The sequence below is a fragment of the Ovis canadensis genome, chromosome 12 (assembly GCF_042477335.2).
Source record: "Ovis canadensis isolate MfBH-ARS-UI-01 breed Bighorn chromosome 12, ARS-UI_OviCan_v2, whole genome shotgun sequence".
Lineage (NCBI taxonomy): Eukaryota > Metazoa > Chordata > Mammalia > Artiodactyla > Bovidae > Ovis > Ovis canadensis.
The window spans coordinates 77,564,114-77,590,449 of record NC_091256.1 but is presented as its reverse complement, the minus strand read 5'-3'; the positions used below and the strand labels follow the sequence as shown (position 1 = coordinate 77,590,449).

The following is a 26,336-nucleotide window of genomic DNA, read 5'->3' as shown; positions in this document are numbered from 1 at the left end:
ATTTAAGACAGATGGAATATTGAATGACACTTGTCCAATACTGCAGAAAAATTCCTTGGAAGAGGAAAAATCTTTTCATGACAGGAGAGAAAATGTCTGGCACACAGAGAGATATTCCAACATAGAGTGTGACTTCAGAGAAAATTTCAAGGCACAAGTATGACCACCTGATCCAGGTGCTAGAGAACATGTTCACCTAAAAAGAGCAAAGACCCTCTGGGGAATATGAAACAACAGAACTGAGCTTCACTGTGACTTCCACAAAGGACTCTGAAGTACAAATAATGAACTAAAAAGCAAAACAGTTATCATTGTGAATCTCAAAAATTAATATTCTAGGTAGTACAATATCTTCTTCAAATTCTGCTCTCTACTGCTTAATGAAATAATGTATTCTCTGGACCTTCTACTTGATTTAAAAAGAAAAAGGTAATATGAAAGAACAAGATCTTAGTAGAAGGAAAGAAGTCGTAAAAATTAGGGCAGAAATAAATGCAAAAGAAACAAAAGAGACTATAGCAAAAATCAACAAAGCCAAAAGCGGTTCTTTGAAAGGATAAATAAAATTGACAAACCATTAGCCAGACTCATCAAGAAACAAAGAGAGAAAAATCAAATCAATAAAATTAGAAATGAAAATGGAGAGATCACAACAGACAACACAGAAATACAAAGGATCAGAAGAGACTACTATCAGCAGTTACATGCCAATAAAATGGACAACATGGAAGAAATGGAAAAATTCTTAGAAAAGTACAACTTTCAAAAACTGAACCAGGAAGAAATAGAAAATCTTAAGAGACCCATCACAAGCATGGAAATTGAAACTGTAATCAGAAATCTTCCAGCAAACAAAAGCCCAGGTCCAGACGGCTTCACAGCTGAATTCTACCAAAAATTTAGAGAAGAGCTAACACCTATCCTACTCAAACTCTTCCAGAAAATAGCAGAGGAAGGTAAACTTCCAAACTCATTCTATGAGGCCACCATCACCCTAATACCAAAACCTGACAAAGATGCCACCAAAAAAGAAAACTACAGGCCAATATCACTGATGAACATAGATGCAAAAATCCTTAACAAAACTCTAGCAATCAGAATCCAACAACACATTAAAAAGATCATACACCATGACCAAGTGGGCTTTATCCCAGGGATGCAAGGATTCCTCAATATCTGCAAATCAATCAATGTAAGTCACCACATTAACAAATTGAAAAATGAAAACCATATATTATCTCAACAGATGCAGAGAAAGCCTTTGACAAAATTCAACATCCATTTATGATAAAAACTCTCCAGAAAGCAGGAATAGAAGGAACATACCTCAACATCATAAAAGCTATCTATGACAAACCCACAGCAAACATTATCCTCAATGGTGAAAAATTGAAAGCATTTCCCCTAAAGTCAGGAATAAGTCAAGGGTGCCCATTTTCACCACTATTATTCAACACAGTTTTGGAAGTTTTGGCCACAGCAATCAGAGCAGAAAAAGAAATAAAAGGAATCCAAATTGGAAAAGAACAAGTAAAACTCCCACTGTTTGCAGATGACATGATCCTCTGCATAGAAAACCCAAAAGGCTACACCAGAAAATTACTAGAGCTAATCAATGAATATAGTAAAGTTGCAGGATATAAAATCAACACACAGAAATCCCTTGCATTCCTATTCACTAATAATGAGAAAGTAGAAAAAGAAATTAAGGAAACAATTCCATTCACCACTGCAACAAAAGGAATAAAATACTTAGGAATATATCTACCTAAAGAAACTAAAGACCTATATATGGGAAACTATAAAACACTGGTGAAAGAAATCAAAGAGAACACTAATAGATGGAGAAATATACCATGTTCATGGATTGGAAGAATCAGTATAGTGAAAATGAGTATACTACCCAAAGCAATCTACAGATTCAATGCAATCCCTATCAAGCTACCAGCGGTATTCTTCACAGAGCTACAACAAATAATTTCACAATTTGTATGGAAATACAAAAAACCTCGAATAGCCAAAGCAATCTTGAGAAAGAACAATGGAACTAGAGGAATCAACCTGCCTGACTTCAGGCTCTACTACAAAGCCACAGTCATCAAGACAGTATGGTACTGGCACCAGGACAGAAATATAGATCAATGGAACAAAATAGAAAGCACAGAGATAAATCCACACTCCTATGGACACTTTATCTTCGACAAAGGAGGCAAGAATATACAATGGATTAAAGACAATCTCTTTAACAAGTGGTGCTGGGAAAACTGGTCAACCACTTGTAAAAGAATGAAACTAGAACACTTTCTAACACCATACACAAAAATAAACTCAAAATGGATTAAAGATCTAAACGTAAGACCAGAAACTATAAAACTCCTAGAGGAGAACATAGGCAAAACACTCTCCGACATAAATCACAGCAGGATCCTCTATGACCCACCTCCCAGAATACTGGAAATAAAAGCAAAAATAAACAAATGGGATCTAATTAAAATTAAAAGCTTCTGTACTACAAAGGAAACTATCAGCATGGTGAAAAGACAGCCTTCGGAATGGGAGAAAATAATAGCAAATGAAGCAACTGACAAACAACTAATCTCAAAAATATCCAAGCAACTCCAGCAGCTCAAACTCCAGCAGCTCCAGAAAAATAAATGACCCAATCAAAAAATGGGCCAAAGAACTAAATAGACATTTCTCCAAAAAAGACATACAGACGGCTAACAAACACATGAAACGATGCTCAACATCACTCATTATCAGAGAAATGCAAATCAAAACCACAATGAGGTACCATTTCACACCAGTCAGAATGGCTGCGATCCAAAAGTCTACAAGCAATAAATGCTGGTGAGGGTGTGGAGAAAAGGGAACCCTCTTACACTGTTGGTGGGAATGCAAACTAGTACAGCCACTCTGGAGAACAGTGTGGAGATTCCTTAAAATACTGGAAATAGAACTGCCTTATGACCCAGCAATCCCACTGCTGGGCATACACACCGAGGAAACCAGAATTGAAACAGACACGTGTACCCCAATGTTCATCACAGCACTGTTTATAATAGCCAGGACAAGGAAGCAACCTAGATGTCCATCAGCAGATGAATGGATAAGAAAGCTGTGGTACCTACACACAATGGAGTATTACTCAGCCATTAAAAAGAATACATTTGAATCAGTTCTAATGAGGTGGATGAAATTAGATCGATTATACAGAGTGAAGTAAGCCAGAAAGAAAAACACCAATACAGTATACCAACACATATATATGGAATTTAGAAAGATGGTAACAATAACCCTGTATGTGAGACAGCAAAAGAGACACAGATGTATAGAACAGTCTTTTGGACTCTGTGGGAGAGGGAGAGGGTCGGATGAGTTGGGAGAATGGCATTGAAACACGTATAATATCATATAAGAAATGAATTGCCAGTCTAGGTTCGATGCAGGATACAGGATGTTTGGGGCTGCTGCACTGGGATGACCCAGAGAGATGGTATGAGGAGGGAAGTGGGAGGGGGGATTCAGGATTGGGAACACGTGTACACCCATGGAGGATTCATGTTGATGTATGGCAAAACCAATACAGTATTGTAAAGTAAAATAAAGTAAAATTTTAAAAAAAAGAAAAAAAAAAAGAAAGAACAAGATCTATCTCATGGATTTATCTCTTCCCCATCACCCATCACTCTTATTTAACCAGCCTCTCCCAGTCAGATCTTGGCGAAAACAGCTGAGTTGCCCTGAAGCATTTTCGATGGCAATCAGAGTGACTTCCAGCCTGGGAACTTCAAGGAATTCCTCCTACCTGAGAATAAAACAATGCTTAAAGGTAAGCTCTCAGAGATTTAGTGTTAATGGAAAAATTGCTCCAATTAGTGTTTGAAGTTTCCAAGAAAAGAAATCTACAGGCATACAAACCCCAAATACTTTGGAACACACACATATTTCCCAGCATTCCTAACTTCTATATAATTTCCCCTATTTCAAAATTAAAGTAAATGTATCAGTGTCTCCAAAAGAAAAAAAAATCAAATAAAGCTTTATAAAATATTTTAAGAGTAAATGCTCTAAAGCATTAAATGCTTTAAGAGTGAAAGTCACAGATTTTTTTAAATTCAAGTTATTTAAAGAACTTACATAGCATTCCAAACATACTAATATCTCTCTCCATAACTTCCACTGAGAACCCAGTTTCAATCCAGAAAGAGCTCAGAATTTAGAGTCCCTGATACAAACATCTTTTATTAGAACTGTCTTTAGTAAAAGAGTGAAAGTGTTTTGTTTTATTCAGTGTTGATAATTATTGAATAGTTTCAAGTACGGGTTAAATTGTGTTCCCACCAACATTCATATAGTAACGTTCCATCCCCTAGCACTCCACAATGTGACTTATTAAAAAATAATAAGGATGCTTCAGATACAGTTAGTTAAGATGAGGTTCATACTGGAGTTCAGTTCAGTCACTCAGTTGTGTCTGACTCTTTGAAACACCATGGGCTGCAGCACGCCAGGCCTCCCCGTCCATCACCAACTCCTGGAGTTTACTCAAACTCATATCCATTGAGTTGGTGATGCCATCCAACCATCTCATCCTCTGTCATCGCCTTGTCCTCCCACCTTCAATCTTTCCCAGCATCAGGGTCTTTTCTAATCAGTCAGTTCTTTGCATCAGGTGGCCAAAGTATTGGAGTTTCAGCTTCAGCATCAGTCCTTCCAATGAATATTCAGGACTGGTTTCCTTTAAGATGAACTGGTTGGATCTCCTTGCAGTCTAAGGGACTCTCAAGAGTCTTCTCCAACACCACAGTTCAAAAGCATCAATTCTTTGGTGCTCAGCTTTCTTTATAGTTCAACTGTCACATCCATACATGACCACTGGAAAAACCATAACTTTGACTAGACAGCCCTTGTTGATAAAGTAATGTCTCTGCTTTTTAATATGCTGTCGAGGTTGGTCATAATTTTTCTTCCAAAGAGCAAGCATCTTTTAATTTCATGGCTGCAGTCATCATCTGCAGTGATTTTGGAGCCCAGAAAAATAAAGTTTGTCACTGTTTCCACTGTTTCCCGATCTACTTGCCATGAAGTGACGGGACCAGATGTCACGATCTTAGTTTTCTGAATGCTGAGTTTTAAGCCAACTGTTTCACTCTCCTCTTTTCACTTTCATCAAGAGGCTCTTTAGTTCTTTGCTTTCTTCCATAAGGGAAGTATCATCTGCTTATCTGAGGTTACTGATATTTCTCCTGGCAATCTTGATTCCAGCCTGTGCTTCATCCAGCCCAGCATTTCTCATGATGTACTCTGCGTATAAGTTAAATAAGCAGGGTGACAATATACAGCCTTGACATACTCCTTTTCCTATTTGAAACCAGTCTGTTGTTCCATGTCTAGTTCTAACTGTTGCTTCTTGACCTGCATACAGGTTTCTCAAGAGGCAGGTCAGGTGGACTGGTATTCCCATCTCTTTCAGAATTTTCCACAGTTTGTCGTGATCCACACAGTCAAAGGCTTTGGCATAGTCAATAAAGCAGAAATAGATGTTTTTCTGGAACTCTCGTGCTTTCTCAGTGATCCAACGGATGTTGGCAATTTGATCTCTGATTCCTCTGCCTTTTCTAAATCCAGCTTGAACATCTGGAAGTGCACAGTTCACGTACAGTTGAAGCCTGGCTTGGAGAATTTTGAGCACTACTTTGCTAGCGTGTGAGATGAGTGCAACTGTGTGATAGTTTGAGAATTCGTTGGCATTGCCTTTCTTTGGGACTGGAATGAAAACTGACCTTTTTCAGTCCTGTGGCCACTGCTGAGTTTTCCAAATTTGCTGGCATATTGAGTACAGCACTTTCACAGCATCATCTTTTAGGATTTGAAAGAGTGGGCCAATAATCCAAAATGGCAGATGTCCTTATCAAAAAGGGAAAATTAACGCAGCACACAGAGAGGCCACCCTGTGAACATGAAGACAGAGATCTGTCCATCTACAAGCCAGAGAACCCCAATGATCACCAGCAAAGCACCCGGAGCCACGAGGGACACATGAGGCAGATTCTTCCCCACAACTCTCAGCAGGAAACAGCCCTGCCAACATCTTAACTGCAGGTCTCTAGGCTCCACAACTGTGAGACAGCAGATTTCTGTTGCTCAAACCACCCCATGTGGCACTTTATTATGGCAGCCCTCACAAATCAACACGGGGCCCCCTTGCCATACCTTCCTGGGCATATCTCCTTAATTTTACACATTTCTCAAAACAGACGAAAGTGGCAAAAAAAATAACTTGTAGAAACATAATGCAAAGTCCATACAAGCCTCAGTTGCCTCATACGTAAAATAAAGTTAACATCAATTTTGAGAACGATGTATCTAGTTCCTGGTCCACGGTAATGACTCAAAACTAAGATGGTAGCTGTGACTATTAGAAGTAAAAATGGTGCTACTAAGACATGTGAGCTGAAGTGTTTCCTCAGAAGTCCCTGCCAACCAGGTTGTCTGCAACAGATGACTTCACCAGGCTCCAACTCTCACCAGCCTGAGTAGGTACCTTAAATTTATATCCAAGTCTCAGACAATGCAGGCTTCTCTGGTGGCTCAGAAGTAAAGAATCCGCCTGCCAACGCAGGAGACACAGATGTAATCCCTGGGTTGGAAAGATCCCCTGGAGAAGGAATTGGCAACCCACTCCAGTATTCTTGCCTGGGAAATCCCATGGACAGAGGAGCCTGGCAGGCTACGATCCATAGGATTGCAAAGAGTCGGACATGATTTAGGGATTAAACAAGTCAGACGTTGCAATCAAAGTATCCCATGTTGCTTTATATCACCGTCAACTGTGGTCACTGCCCCCAAAGCAAACCATTTTCCTTCCCTCTTCCTCTCATTCCCTGTTTCCTCTCTCCTGACCCATTCATTCACATCCTATTTCCTCGCATATCCTATGGCTTCCAAACCATCTTCACACAGTAAAACTCACTCAGTCATGTCCAATTCTTTGCGACCCCATGGACTGTAACCTGCCAGGCTCCTCTGTCCATAGGATTCTCCAGGCCAGAATACTGGAGTGCGTAGCCGTTCCCTTCTCCAGGGGATCTTCCCAACCCAGGTCTCCCACTTTGCAGGTGGATTCTTTGTGGTCTGAACCACCAGGGAAGCCCTCCCCACAGTAACTCCCCATCTAATTCCCACTTTAGCTGAAATAAGGTTTTTCATCATTGATGCCCCCTCCCTCACAGACTTCCTGAGTAGAGTCCGCTCATTCTCCAGCATCCGAGGTCAGAAGAGGAGGGTCATCATTTAATCCACACCCAATATGTCATTCCTCTACCTTCAGAAAAAACATCTTCCATTCTGAGGTGTATGCCACCTGACACCCTCTAACCTTCTTCATCATTGTTGGCAGCAACATGAAGACTTCTGAATAATTGTTATTAAATACAATCTTGATGCCTGACTCACTGTCTTCCTTACTTTAAGCTCTGTTATTATCCAGATTATGGTAACATCCATAATATATTCCATAGACTCAAGTTCCTTGATATCAATTCCATAATCTTCATTTCTACTCAGCTGAATTGTATGATCAATCACTCTGGCTATTCTCACCAATTAATCCCAAATTCCTTGTTATATATTGTGCTTCACAAGCAAAATCTCAACTCTTGTCATAATCCAGATTTGACTCTATGATTCATCTCTTCAGTCTCTCTTAATTATTCATTTTTAATTGGAGGATAATTATTGTACAATATTGGATTGGTTTCTGCCACATATCAACATGAATCAGCCAGAGGAATACATATGTCCCCTCCCTCTTGTTTAACTTATATGCAGAGTACATTATGTGAAATGCTGGACTGGATGAAGCACAAGCTGGAATCAAGATTGCAGGGAGAAATGTCAATAACCTCAGATAGGCAGATGACACCACCCTCATGGCAGAAAGTGAAGAGGAACTAAAAAGCCTCTTGATGAAAGTGAAAGAGGAGAGTGAAAAAGTTGGCTTAAAGCTCAACATTCAAAAACTAAGATCATGGCATCTGGTCCCATCACTTCATAGCAAAAAGATGGGAAAACAATGGAAACAGTAACAGACTTTATTTTCTTGGGTTCCAAAATCACTGCAGATGGTGCAGCCATGAAATTAAAAGATGCTTGCTCCTTGGAATAAAAGCTATGATGAACCTAAACAGCATATTAAAAAGTAGAGACATTTCTTGGCTGACAAAGATCTGTCTAGTCAAAGCTATGGTTTTCCCAGTAGTCATGTATGGATATAAGTTGGACCATAAAGAAAGCTGAGTGCTGGAGAATCGATGCTTTTGAACTGTGGTGTTGGAGAAGACTCTTGAGAGTCCCTTGGACTGCAAGGAGATCCAACCAGTCTATCCTAAAGGAAATCAGTCCTAAATATTCATTGGAAAGATTGATGCTAAAGCTCCAATACTTTGGCTACCTGATGCAAAGAACTGACTCATTAGAAAAGACCCTGATGCTGGAAAAGATTGAAGGCAGGAAGAGAAGAGGTCGACAGAGAATGAGGTGGTTGGATGGCATCACCAACTTGATAGACGTGAGTTTGAGCAAGTTCCGGGAGTTGGTGATGGACAGGGAAGCATGGCGTGCTGCTATCTATTGGGTTGCAAAGAGTCCGACATGACTGAGTGACTGAACTGAACTGAACTGATTCTTCTCAAACATACCCTATTTCTTTAGCCACATCTGCTCAATGAAATCCAAGTCCTAGATGAAACAAAAGATAACACTCAGCAATTATACCCAGGTTGCTGAGAGTTGCTGGAGAAAATCACCCAGGTAGGCAGCATACAAGCACTACAAATTCATATTTTGAACCACAGCTCATCCTGGTTTGAAACTGTCTCTGTGTCCATAGATACCCTGTACCTCTCAAACTCTACCAGTTTTCTAAAATCTTACTTACCCTTCTGCCAGTGCCCTCCTCTCATCAAATGACCCTCCTTTTCCTTTGAGAAAAGAAAGAGTCCATCAGACAAGAAGTCATCCAACATCCTGCATCTTCACCTACCACCTTGACCATGACCGTACCTATCAGTGGTCCACTTGGCTCCTATCACACTGAGCCCAAGGTCTTCTCCTCCTTTGGAGGAGAACAACCAATCCTTCTACTTTGCATCCTATCTCCTCTTGCTTTCTCAAAGTACTGGTTTTATAAATTATCTGTTCTCTCTGGAATATTTTATCTCTTCTATTCTACTGACTCTCTTTTAGCAGCATTCAAATATTCTTTCCTGTCTCCCACCTTAAAAGAACATGTTCTTTCTCAAGTCCAGTAACTCATGATTATTGAGAATTTATTGTGTGAAAGGGATTGTGCTAAGTTTTGGACATCTAGTATTTCAATCCTCACATCAGCCTTACAAAGCAGATAATACTATCCCCAGTTACTGATAGTGAAGCACAGAGAAGTTAAGAGCACACAAAAAGTACTTGGTGGAGCCCATTTTCCAAGCCAGGCATCAGATGCCAGAACCTATGCTATAAACCACGATGTTACGTTTCTTGACAGAAACATACTGCATTCGTTAGCTCCATTTTCTTACCCATCATTTCAGCCTCCTGGCTCCACAACTCCTACAAAACAGTCTATTTTAATGTAGCCTTTTGGTTTAGCCTTTACTTTCAGTAACCTTATAAACGGATAGAGCTGACAGACAACAACTTCTGCTTAAAACTAACAACTTTTCATATTTCCAAACATTGCTCATTCTTATTTCTCTTCCTATTTACCTGGACTCTCCTTTCCAGAATCTTTTACAAATTTCCCTTCTGTCTTTTAAATATTTATTTATTTGGCTGGGCAGGGAGTGGAGGGCAGGGGGAGGCAGAGTAGCATATGGGATCTAGTTCCCTGACCAGGGATCAAATCTAAGCCCCCTGCATTGGAAACACAGGAGTATTAGCTGCTGGACCACCAGGGAAGTTCCTCCCTTTTGTCTTTTAAATGCTGTGTTTGCCATAGTTCTTGCCTGTCTCCCTTCTTTACTCAATCTACATGCTCTCTTTAGATGATCTCATTCATTCCAATGGCTTTAGCTGTCATCTGCATAAGTTTCAAGTGGACAGAACCATTACTTGGCACTATTCACACTAACACTGACAGCTGGAAATGCTGAGGGGTAATACCTGGAGATTGACAGGCCACCCAAACAGATCCACACGGGGAGACATTTACTTTCATAAATTCTCCATCAACCAATGTCTGGCTCACAGACTTGCAAACTCAGAAACTTTTAACTTGACACTGTCAGACTATTTTAAACAATAGAGACAGATGTATAAAGCTAGTGTGCCAAATTGTGAGTTACCAATGAGGACTATAACTGTCTGGTGAATCTGATGTATATGCCAGTGTGATCAGAACATTCTCTTCCCATAAGTAAAATTCATGAGGTTAAAAATTACTGGGAGGCTGTTTAGTGAGGGACCAAAACAAGGAGCGCTAATAGTATGATCCAAATATGTAATGACATCATTACGTTTTTATAAAAAGATAAACAGTCTACCACCACAGCTGGAACACTGCTCACGATGGACTAGCTATTTAAGCATAGAATGAACACTCTGAACCTTAGATAAAATTTGGCAAAAAAAAAAAAAAAAAAAAGTCTGGTTTAAAAACGGGCAGTGGATCTGAAGAGACATTTTTCCAAAGACATACAGATGGATACAGATGGTCAACAGGTAAATGAAAACTACGCAACATCATTAATCATCAGGGAAACGCAAATCACACCCACAGTGGATTATCACTTCACACCTGTCAGAACAGCTATGATCAAAAAGACAAAGAAATAAAGTGTCGGTGAGGCTATGGAGAAAAGGGAACCTTTCTGCACTATTGGTGAGAATATAAATTGGTTCAATCACTATGGAAAACAATGTGGAGGTCCCTCAAAAAATTAAAACCAGTTCTACCATAAGATCCAGCACCGCCATGGCTGGGTATTTATTGAAAGAAAACAAAAACACTAACACGGAAAGATACATGAACTGCCAAGTTCAAGGCAGCATTATTTACAGCAGCCAAGATATGGAAGCAACCGAAGTGTCCATTTATGGATGAATGGAAAAGGAAAATGTGATGTGCACACACAAAGAGAGAGAGAGAGAGAGAGAGAGAGAGAGAGAAAGGACTATTATTCAGTCATAAAACAGGAAACCTTGCCATTTGCAACCAAATGGATGGACCTTGACAGGTTTATGCTAAGTGAAATCAGACAAAGACAAATACTGTATGTTCTCACTGATATGTGGATGCTAAAAAAAATTTTTAAACACTGATACAGAGAACAGATTGGTGGTTGTCAGGGGCAGAGAGCAGGCAAAATGAGAGAAGGGGGTCAAAGGTACAAACGCAGTTATAAAATAAGTCAGTCATGGGGCTGTAATGTACAACATGGTGACCACAGTCAAGACTGTATTGTATATGTGAAAGTTTCTAAGAGAGTAACTCTTAAAAGCGCTCATCACAGGAAAAAGCATTTTGTAACATGTATGGTCACAGATACTGACTTATCACGGTGATCATATCAAGACAGACAGATATCAAACCATCATACTGTGCAATTGAAACCAATATCATGTCAATTACACAATTTTTAACAAAAATACCTTGGTTGTACAATGTCTAAGTCTGTTTCTGTGACTTTTTCATTGTTGACCTTGACACTTTTGGTTGAGACTTTATTTTGGACAAGTTAATGTATAAGGAACTGATAAGCAAGACTCCCATCCTGAGAGTAACAGTGTCTCTTAAAGCTAACTTTACATATCTTTTCTCTTTAATCATATGCCAATTTCATATTTTAATCTACAAAAGGCAATATTTCCCTTTTCTCCACGTTTTAAAGGCCGAGTCCACTCTTTTGGACTTTATTAATAACTCTGAAATCTATAGCCTTTTTCCTATGCCGAAGTCACCTCAATTTTCCTCCCTGAATTGCTATGATGGCCTCAGGTTTTCTCTCTGAGCTCTCAGGATTGCCTTGTTCCAATCTGTCCAAAAAATAAGGATTTAAAATGAAAACCCAAACATGTCACTTCCAGGTTCCTGAAAGCGTTCAGGAGGAAACACAAACTCCTTAATATTCTTGTCAAACTGCTTTTACTCATGCACTTTCTCCAGGTAACACTTCTAGAAAACCTTTGCTAACCATCACCCTCTTTAATGCAGTATCAGGGACACTGCTCTCAGCTCACACAATCCCCTATGCTTATGTTTCCACTATAAAATGTTTCACAGTTTATAATATTGTTATTTCTCTAGCCCTTCTCCCTAAAGACTACTAACATCTTGTAAGTTATGCCTCATCTTTGAATCAAAGGCACCTAGCATGGTCCTTGACAAATGGTAACTTTATTACCTCTAATTATAGGCAAGCAGAGTCATAAAGCTCACTAAGAATGGTTATTGTTTGACCAAAAACAAACTATACATAAAACCAAATTCTGATTTATCAATTAAAGGGCTGTTTCTCAACTTAATATGAAAAAAAAAAAAAAACACCTTTCATCCTTCAGGAGTCAAAGATGATGTTTTAAAATAGAAACATCTCCAACACATTTAACACATTTGATATATCAAGATTCAGTCCCTATACTTCAAGACAAAGCTTTCACTGTGCAAACTATCTCTGTATCCTCAGAAAATAACCAGTGATATGGGATCTAGACACTCAGGTTAAAATAGTCTATCATCCTAGGAAACAAAGTTATCATTGTCTAACCAAAATCTCTCACTCTTAAATTTTAGCTCATTTCCTTTAGATTTCTGTTGGGCTTAAATCCTTTTCCTCATGAAAACCCTTCTTCCTGCAGGATCTGCCAAAGGCAAAGGGACACTCATAGTTTCTTGGCTCCTTTTTTTTTTTAATATGTTGAAACTGAAAACATTCAATTTGAAGTTTAGTTCATGTAAATTTGTATAGGTTTTCAAGGTCTCAATGTGCAATATTTTCCTTGTAAAAATCTTTCTATTCTTCTGTTCAGAAAAAAATTCTAAAAGAATATTTTCATTACAAAAGTCTTAGAGTGTTCTTTTTTTAACACTGTGTAGGTCCTGCAGAACCATACAAAGTCATTGACAGTTCAAAATTTTTATTACTATGAAACGCAAGTGAAGAGATATGTAATGCTGCTAATTCTCCCAATGAATCAAGTCCTTGCCACTTGGAGTCTCTTTGCAGTCCATTATCATTCAGTAAATTATGATCACTAAAACTATCAACTTAGGTAATAATCTAGCAATGCACTGGTTTTTATAGGCAAAGAAACAGAAGTCTGGCAAGGTTAAATGATTTGCTTAAATGACAAGAATAAGGAAGAGAACACAAATCTTCACTTCCAAATTGGAGACTCTACTACATTGTGTTTCCATTTTGTAAGATGTTGGGTGAATTATTTATCAAAACTAGTTTCAATTTTAGCTTCAAGAACAAAACAATCTTTCCAGTAGTTGGAAAAAGCAATATAATCCCAAACATTTCCAATTCCTCTACTGCCATTCTCTTTTAAATTCTCTCCAAACAGGCTTTCATTCCCAATGAAATGAGACATTTCCAATGTCTCACCATTTCTTGGTGAAACATCAATAATATCCACATTGCTAAATAGATTAGCCAATCCTCAGGCCTCTTATTAACTAACCAATTAGTGATTCTTCCTTGAAAGTTTTCCTCTCTTGATTTCCAGTTACACTCTTCTCTCTCTCTCTTCAGTTTCTTAGACTGCTTTGTTCTTTTATTCTTGTCTCTAACTGCTCAACGTTGGAGGATGCCAGAACTGGGATCTCAGACCTTCACTGATTCTTCATCTAATAGGTCCTTCAGTGGTCCCACCTAGCCTCACCCTGATTATCATCGTATACACACCTTCTGATCTCAAATTTATGTTTCTGACCCAGACCTCTCCCCTGAACTCTAATCTTAATATCCAACTGCCTTTGTACCATCTCCACTTGGATAACAAAGTCATCTCAAACTTAACCATATAGCCAAAAATAAAGACCTCAGTCTTCCACTGTTCCTCAAACCTGCTCATGGTTCCTCTTCTCCATCTCAGTAAATCACTACACTATGCTTCCACTCACTCAGGCCAAATCCTCAGAATCTCTCTTGCCTACTATCATTTTTCTCTCACATCTAATTCATCACTAAATCCTTTTGGTCTCATCTCCAAAATATATATAGAACCCAACTATTTCTCAAACTTTTCACAGCTACCAACTTCACCCAAGATATATCACCCTCTTCTGCACCTGGCTCTGATCACTGGAGGGCCTATGTCACTGCGTCGCACAAGATACCTTCTATATTAAGGCCACTCTTTCAAGACCAGGAGACATAACTGATATACTTTATATATAGAAACAAACACAAAGAGTTAGGCAAAAGCAGGAGACAAATGAATACCTCCCAAACATAAGATAAAAACCCCAGAAAAGAACTCACCAAAACACTAATAGCAATTTACCAGGTAAATAGCTAAAAGTCATAAATAAGGTTAACGATCTTAGAAAAAGAATGGATGAACTCAGTAAGCTTCAACAAAGAGAAAATATTAAAAAGAATCAGTCAAAACTGAAGAAACAATGAAATGAAAAATACACTAAAAGAAATCAACAGTAGAATGGAGGATACAGAGAACAGATCAGTGATCTGGAAGACAGAGTAGTGGAAATCTCCCAACTCCAACAGCAGAAAGAAGGAGAATAAGAAAAAGATACAGTTTAGGATACCTCTAAGATAACATCAAGCATAGTTAACATTCACACTACAGGAGCTCCAGGAGGAGGAAGAGAAAGAAAGGATATGAAACCAATTTGAAGAAATAACAACTGAAAACTTATCTAACTTGGCAAAGGAAACAGACACCTAAGTCCAGGAGGCACCAAGAGTCCCAACAAGATGAACCCAGAGAGACCCATATAAAGATATATTACACTTAAAATGCCCAATGTTAAAAAAAAAAGAATCTTAAAAGCAGCAAGAGATAAACACCTAGCTACATACAAGGGGACCCTGTAAGACCATCAGTTAACTTTCAACTTCACTTTCACTTTAACTAGAAAAGACAAAAACCAAACCAAGCAAAATAAAACAAATTATTAAAGGAAAAAAATAACTGATAAAAGCAAACATATAGCAAAGGTTCAACCATCTATGGAGAAGGCAATGGCACCCACTCCAGTACTCTTGCCTGGAAAATCCCATGGATGGAGGAGCCTGGAAGGCTGCAGTCCATGGGGTAGCTAAGAGTCAGACACAACTGAGTGACTTCCCTTTCACTTTTCACTTTCATGCACTGGAGAAGGAAATGGCAACCCACTCCAGTGTTCTTGCCTGGAGAATCCCAGGGACAGGGGAGTCTGGTGGGCTGCCGTCTATGGGGTCACACAGAGTCAGACACGACTGAAGCGACTTAGCAGCAGCAGCAGCAACCATCTATAAAACTAGCATGAAGGTCAAAAGACAAAAGAAAAATCATTGATTTTAAATGGGAATGCAAACTAGTACAGCCACTATGGAGAACAGTGTGGAGATTCCTTAAAAAATTGCAAATAGAACTACCTTATGACCCAGCAATCCCACTGCTGGGCATACACACTGAGGAAACCAGAATTGAAAGAGACACATGTACCCCAATGTTCATCGCAGCACTGTCTATAATAGCCAGGACATGGAAACAACCTAGATGTCCATCAGCAGATGAATGGATAAGAAAGCTGTGGTACATATACACAATGGAGTATTACTCAGCCGTTAAAAAGAATTCATTTGAATCAGTTCTGATGAGATGGATGAAACTGGAGCCGATTATACAGAGTGAAGTAAGCCAGAAAGAAAAACACCAATACAGTATACTAACACATATATATGGAATTTAGGAAGATGGCAATGACGACCCTGTATGCAAGACAGGGAAAGAGACACAGATGTGTATAACGGACTTTTGGACTCAGAGGGAGAGGGAGAGGGTGGGATGATTTGGGAGAATGGCATTCTAACATGTATACTATCATGCAAGAATTGAATCGCCAGTCTATGTCTGACGCAGGATGTAGCATGCTTGGGGCTGGTGCATGGGGATGACCCAGAGAGATGTTATGGGGAGGGAGGTGGGAGGGGGGGTTCATGTTTGGGAACGCATGTAAGAATTAAAGATATTAAAATTAAAAAAAAAATAAAGAAAAACACCAATACAGTATACTAACACATATATATGGAATTTAGGAAGATGGCAATGACGACCCTGTATGCAAGACAGGAAAAAAGACACAGATGTGTATAATGGACTTTTGGACTCAGAGGGAGAGGGAGAGGGTGGGATGATTTGGGAGAATGGCATTCTAACATGTATACTATCATGTAAGAATTGAATCGCCAGTCTATGTCTGACGCAGGATACAGCATGCTTGGGGCTGGTGCGTGGGGATGACCCAGAGAGATGTTATGGGGAGGGAGGTGGGAGGGGGGTTCATGTTTGGGAACGCATGTAAGAATTAAAGATTTTAAAATTTAAAAAATAAAAAACTAAAGATAAAATAAAATAAAAAATAAAAAAATTTTTTAAAAATAAAATAAAATAAAATAATCAGTCAAGCAATATACAGAACAAAAAGATATGAATATGACCTCAAAAGTATAAAATGTTGAGAATAGAGAAATAAAAATTTAGTGCTTTCAGAATGTACTTGAACTTAAGTGACTAACTGCTTGTTATATTTACATAGGTTGTTACATACAAACCTCATGGTAACCACAAACACAAAATTGATACTCGAAACACAAAAAATAAAGAGAAAGAAATACAAACACACACACAGACCAAAAAAAAAAAAAAAAAGGTCATCAAATCACAAGGGAAGAGAACAAGAGAAGGAAAGAAGGAACAGAGGACAACTAAGAAAAATAACCAGAAAACAACTAACAAAATGGCAGTAAGTACAACCTATGACTAATTACTCTAAATGCAAACTGACTAAGTGCTCCAGTCAAAAGACATAAGGTGGCTGAATGGATTTTTTAATAGCCTGTATCTACACTGCCTGCAAAAGACTCACTTCAGTTGTAAAAACATAGATTAAAAGTGAAGGAATGAAACAAAGATATTACACACAAACAAACAAAATGAATTGTTGGAGTAGCAATAAGAATATCAGACAAAACAGGCTTTAAAACAAAGAAGAATGTTACATAATTATAAAGGGAACAATCCAATAATAGGATAATACTTGTAATATGCACCCAACAGAGACAAACCTAAATATAAAACATTAACAGACATAAAGGGACAAATTGAGAGTAATACAATAATAATAGAGGACTGGAACATACTATTTGCATCAATGACTAGATCATCCAAAGAGAAAATCAATAAGAAAAAGTCGGCCTTAAATGACACAGTAGACCAGATGGACATAATAGACTATTATAGAACATTCCATCCCCAAACAGCAAAATACACATTCTTTTCAAGTACACACGGAACATTCTCCAGAGGTTAGGGGTGGGACTGAAAGTTCCAACCCTCTAATCGCAGGGATGAGTCTCCTGGCAGTGAGCCCTCATTCTTCAGTGGAGTCCAAAAGTCACCTCATTAACACGACAGAAGATATCTTTATGGTTCTCATCAATTAGGAAATTTCAAGAGTTTTAAGAGTTGCATACCAGAAAAGGTGACAAAGATCAAATATTTATTTCATATTACAAATCACAGTATCACATATGTCCACACAGGAAATTGCCCACAAATAGTTATAGAAGTATTATTCATACTAGCCAAAAAGTGGAAACAACTCAAATATCCATTATCGATTAAAAGATAAATAAACTAAAAATAAACCATATCTATAAAATGGATTATTATTTGGGCATAAAAATGAATTACTGATATATGCTATGATGTGTATAAATCTTAAAAACATTATGCTAAAGTGAAAGAAGTCAGTCAAAAAAAGATAATATATGATTCCATTCATATGAAATTCTAGAATAGGAAAATCCACAGAGACAAAAAGTAAATTAGGAGCTGCTCAGGCCTGGGAGGAGGATAATATGGGGAGGGGGTGGGGGTGAGAGGACAGATAAATAAAAAGGCACAGGGTGTCTCTTTAAAGTGAGAAAGATGTTCCAAACTTGACTGAGGTATGACTGCATATATCTATATCACTGCTGACAATGACTGCAGTCATGAACTTAAAAGACGCTTGGTCCTTGGAAGGAAAGCTATGACAAACCTAGACAGCATATTAAAAAGCAGAGACATCACTTTGCTGACAAAGGTCCATACAGTCAAAACTACAGTTTTTCCAGTAGTCATGGATTAAGAGTTGGGACCAGAAAGAAGGCTGAAAACAAACGAAATGATGCTTTAGAACTGTGGTGCTAGAGAAGACTCTTGAGATTCGCTTGTACTACAAGAACTTCAAACCAGTCAATCCTAAAGGAAAGCTCAAGCTTCGTGTTAGCCACTTGATGTGAGAGCCAACTCACTGGAAAACACCCTGATGCTGGGAAAGATTGACGGCAAAGGAGAAAGGGGCGCTAGAGGATGAGATGGTTAGATAGCATCACTAAATCAATGGACATGAGTTTGAGCAAACTCTGGGAGATAGTGTAGGACAGGAAAGCCTGGCGTGCTTAAGTTCATGAGGTCGCAAAGAGTTGGACATAACCTAGTGACTGAACAACAATAACAGTCTCTGAATACACTATAAATCACAGAATGGTATGTTTTAAATGAGTGATTATATAGTAAGGTCAATAAAGCTATTAAAAATTAATACATTAAATGCGATCATGAGAATGGAAAACCCATCTCAAGCAGAGGTAGCATCAAAAAGTTGTCTTGACTTGCGATGACCCTGGTGCTCTGTGGAACTTCCTCCCACCATGGGTTACACTGTTACTCCTCTAACACTAGCTTCCTACACTTTTCTGAGTGATTTTATTACCACCTTGTCAACTGGTTGACTTATTCCTCTTGTATGTCTATGTGAAAGTGTTAGTTGCTCAGTCATTCCGACTCTTGGCAACCGCATGGACTGTAGCCTGCCAGGCTCCTCTCAGTTCATGGGATTTCCCAGGCAAGAATACTAGAGTGGGCTGCCATTCCCTTCTCCAGAGGACTGTCCCAACCCAGGGACCGAACCTGGGTCTCCTGCATTGCAGGCAGATTCTTTAATGTCTGAGACACCTACACTTCCATGTATTTTCATTTTTACTCCCACCTTAAAACATACAGCTTGCCCCCCACTATTATGCAGAGGCCCAAAGCAATCATGTGAAGGCCTTAAGGCCTCTGTCAAATGCCTGAGACTATATCCCAAATCTTATTCATTACTTCATCTAGCTAAATTCAACCGCAGATGCCAAAGCACTTTGAATAGCTATAAGCAAAGTTATTAATATAATTATATTAAATTACACACATCATTTATTTGCTTGTCAGTTGTATCAGGGACTGTGAAAAACTACCATGTGTGAAATAGTCATAAAACGTTACCGTTGGAAGTGACCTTAAAGATGTTCAAATCTAATTCTGCCATTTTATAATTGAGATAATGGATACAAAAATGTAAACAGACTTTTCCAATGTCACTCAGTAAGCCAGTAAATCTCCATTCAAGGCCTTTCTGTCCGCTGGTGATTCCAAGTTGATAATCAACCAGAAGTACAAGGGAATCAAAAACTCTCAATTATTGTACACACACACAAACAGAAAATGACATACAAAGATAATATTACAATCCATTATTGTGAGTTAGTAAACTAAAGGTTATTAGTTTGTTTTAATTTCTATTCTCATCTTTAAGTTCAAAAACACTTTGGATCACAATGAAACTAGAATAGCTTTTGCTGAATTATACATACAATTAATTTTATGGAGCCAATTTAAGTTAATCATTTTCTCTTATTATTTAATTCAAAATAAATAATTTATTAGTCATTTTTTATTAGCATACTGTTTCCCCTAGTTTGAATCGTGACTGCCAAAATAAAGGAAAGTCAACTACAACAAATTTTCCTATTTGGTAACAACTGGAAGGGAGCACACCACAATAAAATTTATTCCAATAATTTTTTTCATATCATATCAAAATAAATATCATGATGATCTAGTTTCCATTTATGCCTTGAGGCAGTTTTTTGAGTTCTCTTTACAGCAACATCATTTCATAAAAGCTTTTTGGAGGAAAGCAGACTGTGGTGTCACAGAAAAGAATTTTTACTTTACGTTTTGCCAACGTCAGATTCATTGCTATAGAAGAAACATATTTAGCCTGTTCCAAGCTTACAAAGTCTTGGTCTGCATCACAATTGGCATCTTCAGTTCAGTTCAGCCACTCAGTCGTGTCCGACTCTTTGCAACCCCATGAATCGCAGCACGCCAGGCCTCCCTGTCCATCACCAACTCCCGGAATTCACTCAAACTCATGTCCATCGAGTCAGTGATGCCATCTGGCCATCTCATCCTCTGTCGGCCCCTTCTCCTCCTGCCCCCAGTCCCTCCCAGCATCAGGGTCTTTTCCAATGAGTTAACTCTTAACATTTAACAAATTAAAACATTGTAACACATGAGAGGTCTCACTGAGACAGCTAACACAGTAAGTGATCATTCTTTATTCAAATATTAAAATTTTTATTTTTAATCAACATTGAATTTACTAAGGTTATATGTATAGCACAGAGGAGGACAGGTTATTGTTTTCATCATCTGAAAAACAAACAAAAATCCCAGAGTTCTTTTTCCCTCTAAACTCCTCCCCCTGCCAATTCTTTAATAGCTGAAACCTGCCACATTTAAAACCAAGTAATAATTTGAACTCTCACATGCTTGTCAAAAGCACAAGGAAAGAATTTGAGATTCTCAATATCAAGTTTTCATTGTGAAGTGGCTGTGTCAAAGTCTTCAAAGTGAAAAAAATATTTCAATAAAAATGTGAGAGAACAGTAGGGGAGGACTTCAAGAAACCACTGCTTTATTTCTTCGACTGGGCAGTGAGTTGTGCTAATAAAACTCAGGTGGTGCTAGACAGCCAGCCCCAGGGCTCCCCAGGCAATGCTATCCTCACATTGACAATGAAGGCTCCTATGAGCCTCACAGAAAGGTGCCACTTTAAAGAGAAACTGAAAAAAGTAAAGAGGATCAAATTACCGCGCAGCAGCTGAAACCCATGGCTTTAGGGCAAAAAAATAAAGTGACTGTACTTCAACTACCTTTAAAGAGCACCCCCAAACCAAATTACATGCATTTCTACTGAAAGAGAGGAGGACACGTTTATTACTATCTGTGAGTCGAACTAATGATGATCTGGTGCGACCATCAGTAGATTCAATTAACAAATGAATGGCTTATTTTCATCTCTTCAGTTCATTAGTAATTACTGCTTACAAGCTTCCCTGTGTCTCACACAACAGGTTTTTCTCCCCCTAACTTGAGGGTTATCTTGAGAATGCTCTCAAGTTGGGTGTTAGCTGTTAAAGTACTGCTGCTGAATACCCAATGTACCACTTGGCCTTAAACATTCTTTAGTTTCAAATTTTTTAAGTTAATTAACTCTAACTTTTATATCATTGCTCTGGTTTTCATAATTCCACGCTTTCCAGGTTTGGGTACCACTGTGCAAGCACCCCAAACAAGCCATCTTCATGGCTGAGACATGAGCAGGTATCAGGGAGCAAATCCAGATGTAGGCGAGCAATTCTTTGTTACAACTGTATTCAGCTACACATTTAAAATGGTTCTGAAACTTACTGACACAATTTCAAGGCATAAGAAACAACGTAATCATCAGGAATAACAAAGAACAAGTATTCCCCTTACCTGGGTCGTGGAAAGGCACCAAAGCAAAGTTGAAAAGAGGTCTCTTAGGTCTTTTCAAAGACGTCTCCAAAATTTTGGAAGCCCCCTCGATCACCTGAACTAGATCATCATACATGGAACCAGTCACATCAAACACAAAAGCCAAGGTGGAGGCCCCCTCGGGAATTTCTTCTGCCTCGACCTCCAACTGGGGGACTGCATCCTGCGCTCGGGAAGGATAAAGAAGAGCGAGCAGGAATATGGTGTGGATCATGTCCCAGGAAATCATTGTCTTTTTTTTTTTTTTTCCTGGAGCGCCCAAGCACTCTGCTGAGCCCTCCTCAACAGGCAGCGGGTTTCCTCTCGGGGCAATTTATTCGACTCCAGAAACCTCTTTGAACTTGCCAAAAGTTGGGGGCTGAGAATCAGATGGCGACTAGCACCGAACCCGAAATCCCTGCACGGAGCCGGGCAGGCAAAGATGCGGCAGCCTTCGTCCGGACGCAGACTCCTTCGGGACGGCCGAGTGCCCGCGGCCCGGGCGGCGTGTGGCTGAGTGCGGGCGGCGCGCCCGGCCCATGCCCCGGGGACTGCTCCGAGCCAGCGGCGCCGCGCAGTGTCCGCTGCCCTCGCCGCTGCCGCCGCCGCTCTCCGCCCGGACCAGCCGCTGCGGCTCCCAACTTTCCACTGCGCGCCGCCCGCCCGCGAGCGGGCCGGGGAGGGGAAGACGGGCTCGGCCTCGCCTCCTGATTGGTCGAGGGGACGCCCCCCACCTCCGCCTGGCTCTGGGGCCCCGCCTCCTGGAGGGCAACTTCTCCCTACCGAGTCCCGGGTCAACTGAGTACCAGGGAAGCGCTCCCGGGGTCCCCCCCGCGCCCACCCGCGCGGCGCCTCCCCTCCAAAACCCCGGGGTAAACAATGGCTTGCAAGAATGTGTGGCGAGGTCCCGAACCGAGGGACACTGCGCTAACCCGGTGCACAAAGGGAATTGCCTTTTTTTTTTTCCTACGATGCAAAACGCTACTTCAGACACCTCTTTCATAATACCCCCCGCCCGCCCCCAAGAAGACAAGACCACCCCCCTTGCGCAGCCCAGCTTCCTGTCCTCAGCACTCAACCTAGCCGGGAGGGGGAGCTGGAACGGTCCTCCCGGGTGGGCTGCAGCCACTTTATCACTTTGATCTCTTCGGGTACTGTGGGGCTTTGGTGGGGAGGGAGGGAGGAGAGAGCTGGACCGGTCAGAAACAGGACGACAGGGAAAAGGGTTGTGGAGGGAAACAAGACAGAGACAGCGGGGCCTGGGTAGTCACTGAGTGTAGATGGAAAAGGTGATGGGAGTCAAAGCAGTTGGGTGTGATGAGTACCGGATGGAGGCTCAGTGCACCGGATGGGAGGGCGAGAGGCAAAGGAAGAGGGAGGGGGAGAGACACCGTCTGAAGGAGAAAATTGATTTTTTGTTAAATTTCACTATCAAGATTCATGCTTGCCGAGCAACACAAATCCTCCCCTCAGCATAGTGAGGCAGAATAATATCATTTCATATTTCCTCCCATAGAACACCCGTGTGCCCAGCCTCAGCCAAAGACCCATTACAAAGGTGTTCCCCTCTGTGGCATTTTCTTGCTGATAAGTGAGGAAACCTCGCCCTGAAAAACAGTACAGCGTTTTTCCATCTTGTCATTATTACATACATTTTGGTACCAGTAACAGATAAGAAGGTGGACAAAGAAAGTCAACCATAAGCTGAAGGTTCCTTGCCTCTTTTCAATAAAAATGTATTCACATCCTGCCAAAGGAGCTGCTAACCGGATCCTGGCATTTAAAGAGGGGCCCAGCAGGCATCTTGATCCAGTTGGAATGTGTGTTAGACCACCCATCCAACATGGAGGCAGCCTCAGGAAGAGCCTGCTCCCCTGAGCCTCTTAGACTTTAATCTGCAACTGTCTTCCCTTTCAGATCCAGCGACTCTGGAACCTGAGTTTATGATACCTATAAGTCATGTCATTTAAAGGAAGCAGCCTAGCCATTTGGGCTGAGTGAGAATATGAGAAGAAAGGAGGAAAGTATTTCCTCTCTAAGTAGTATTTAGAAAATGCTATTTGAGTAACCTACTCCTTTGTTTATCTTAAAGGGATTGCATTCTAAGTCTTAGAGACTTCACTGAGACCTGAGCTGTTCCAGGTGTTCAGGGGAGGTGGTAGAGCTTGCTGATTAAGACTTCTAGGTCAGATAATCTGGGTGCAATGCCCAGCTGTGACCCTTAATTACAGTGTATCTTCAGAAGTTACCTACCTCTTCATGCCTTTGTTGATTCAGCTGTAAATGGAAATAATGATAGAAGAGACCTAATAAGGATTCAGTGATCTATCTTGGAAATTGTTTCATGTACACTTGAAAAAAATGTTGTTTGGTGGGAATTCTCCATAAATGACAATTAGTTTGATAGTGTTGTTTGAATCTTCTGTATTCTTACTGATTTCTGCCTTTCTAACAGAACAAGCGGAATCAAAATCTGACTTAATTGTGGATTTGTCCATTTCTTCTGGTCCTTTTATGAGGTTTTGCTTCATGCATTTTGAAGCCTGTAATTATATGCATAAATACTTAGGATTATTATGTCAGCTTGATTTATTGATATGTTTATCATTGTGAAGTTACATTCATTATCCCTGGTAATATTATTTACTGTGGAATATGCTTTGTCTAATATTAATATAGCACTCCGGTTTTGATTAGTGTTTTAGCATGATGTATAACTTCCCATCCTATCACTTTTAACTTATTTGTGTATATTAAAATGTGTTTCCAGTAGTCACCTTAACATTGGGTCTTGCTTTTTTTATGCAAACAATCTCAGCCTTTTATTGAGCTCTTTAGAGCTCATACTCTTTCCATTCAGTATGATTATGGATATGGTTGGGTTAAAATCTATCATCTTGCTATTTGGTTTTTTTCTGTTCTTTGTTTCTTTTTTCCCATTTTTCTGCCTTCTTTTGGGTTGATTGAATGTTTTTTATGATTCCATTTTATCTCTATTGCTAGCTTATTAGCTATAACTATTTTATTTTAGTGGTTGCTATAGTATTTATCCTGGAGAAGGATTTGGCAATCCATTCCAGTATTCTTGCCTGGAGAACCCCATGGACAGAGGAGCCTGGAGGGCTACAGTCCATGGGGCCGCAAAAAGTCAGACAGGACTGAGTAACTAAGCACATAGTGTTTATAACTGGGCTTCCCCGGTGACTCAGTAGTAAAGAATCTGCCTGCAAACAGGAGACATGGGTTCAGTTCCTGGGTTGGGAAGATCCCCTGGAGAAAGACTTGGCAACCCACTCCAGTATTCTTGCCTGGAAATTCCCACGGACAAAGGAGCATGGCAGTGGGAAATCCCATGGACAGAGGAGTGGAAGGGCTACAGTCCGAGGAATCGCAAAAGAGTCGGGCAGGACTGAGAAACTAAATAACAACAGTCTTTAAATATATGTCACCATCTTCCTTCAAGTAATGCTGTACCACGTCACATGCAGTAAAGAAGGTGAAAGTGAAGTCGCTCAGTCATGTCTGACTCTCTGCGACCCCATGGACTGTAGCCTATGAGACTCCTCCATCCATGGGATTTTCCAGGCAAGAGAATAGAGTGGGTTGCCGTTTCCTTCTGCAGGGGATCTTCCTGACCCAGGGATCGAACCCGGGTCTCCCGCATTGTAGGCAGACGTTTTACCATCTGCGCCATCAGGGAAGTTCCATACAGTTATATACCATGTCACATACAGTATAAGAACCTCAGAATAATATACTCCCATTAATTCCCTCCCAATCTTTTTTGCTATTTTCCTCCATTTTATTTTACAATATTTTAAACCCAACACTATATTAATGTAACTTTTAAAGTAGTCGATAATCTTTTTAAAATATTTAAATAATTTACAAATGAACATATTTACTCATGTAGTCGCCATTTCTGGCACTGTTCATCTTTGTGTAAATCCAGGTTTTCACCTGGTATCATTTCCCTTCCCCATGAAGCGTTTGCTTTACTGGTTCCTGTCGTGCCGTTCTGCTGGTGATGAATTATTTCACTTTTGTGTGTTCAAAAAATTCTTTGTTCCACCTTTGTTTTTGACAGTTTGGGGGTTTTGTTTCATTTATTTCTGTGGGTTGTTTTTATTTATTTAGCTGGATAGAGGATTCTAGGTTGGCAGGTTTTCGTCTTCCTTTTGATTCCTTAAAGGTGTTACTCCACTGTCGTCTTTCTTGCACTATTTCCAGTGAGAAATTTCTATCATATATATTTTGTCCTTTTATAGGAAACAACATATATGAGGCCATGAAATTGTTATCTGGTTCACTGATGATCTCTTCAGTTTTTTCAATTACTATTCTCTTCTCTTGTTATGTTTCAATTTTTGCTAGTTTTCAGGCTGTTTCTTAAAGTTCTCTAATCTATTTCTCTTGACTGTTTATTCTGCCAGTTGTCTCATTCAGTGTAC

The 26,336-nt window shown here is 39.8% G+C and overlaps 1 protein-coding gene across 1 annotated transcript in view; it reads right to left on the bottom strand.

Moving 5' to 3' along the window:
• HMCN1 (hemicentin 1) overlaps positions 1 to 22,539 on the bottom strand; it is a 543,718-nt gene extending 521,179 nt beyond the window's left edge. The window contains exon 1 of the mRNA XM_069546297.1: positions 21,868 to 22,539. Within this exon, the coding sequence (XP_069402398.1) occupies positions 21,868 to 22,135 (268 nt within the window). The 5' untranslated portion in view covers positions 22,136 to 22,539. The remainder of the gene's footprint in view (positions 1 to 21,867) is intronic.
• Positions 22,540 to 26,336: the final 3,797 nt, after the last annotated feature.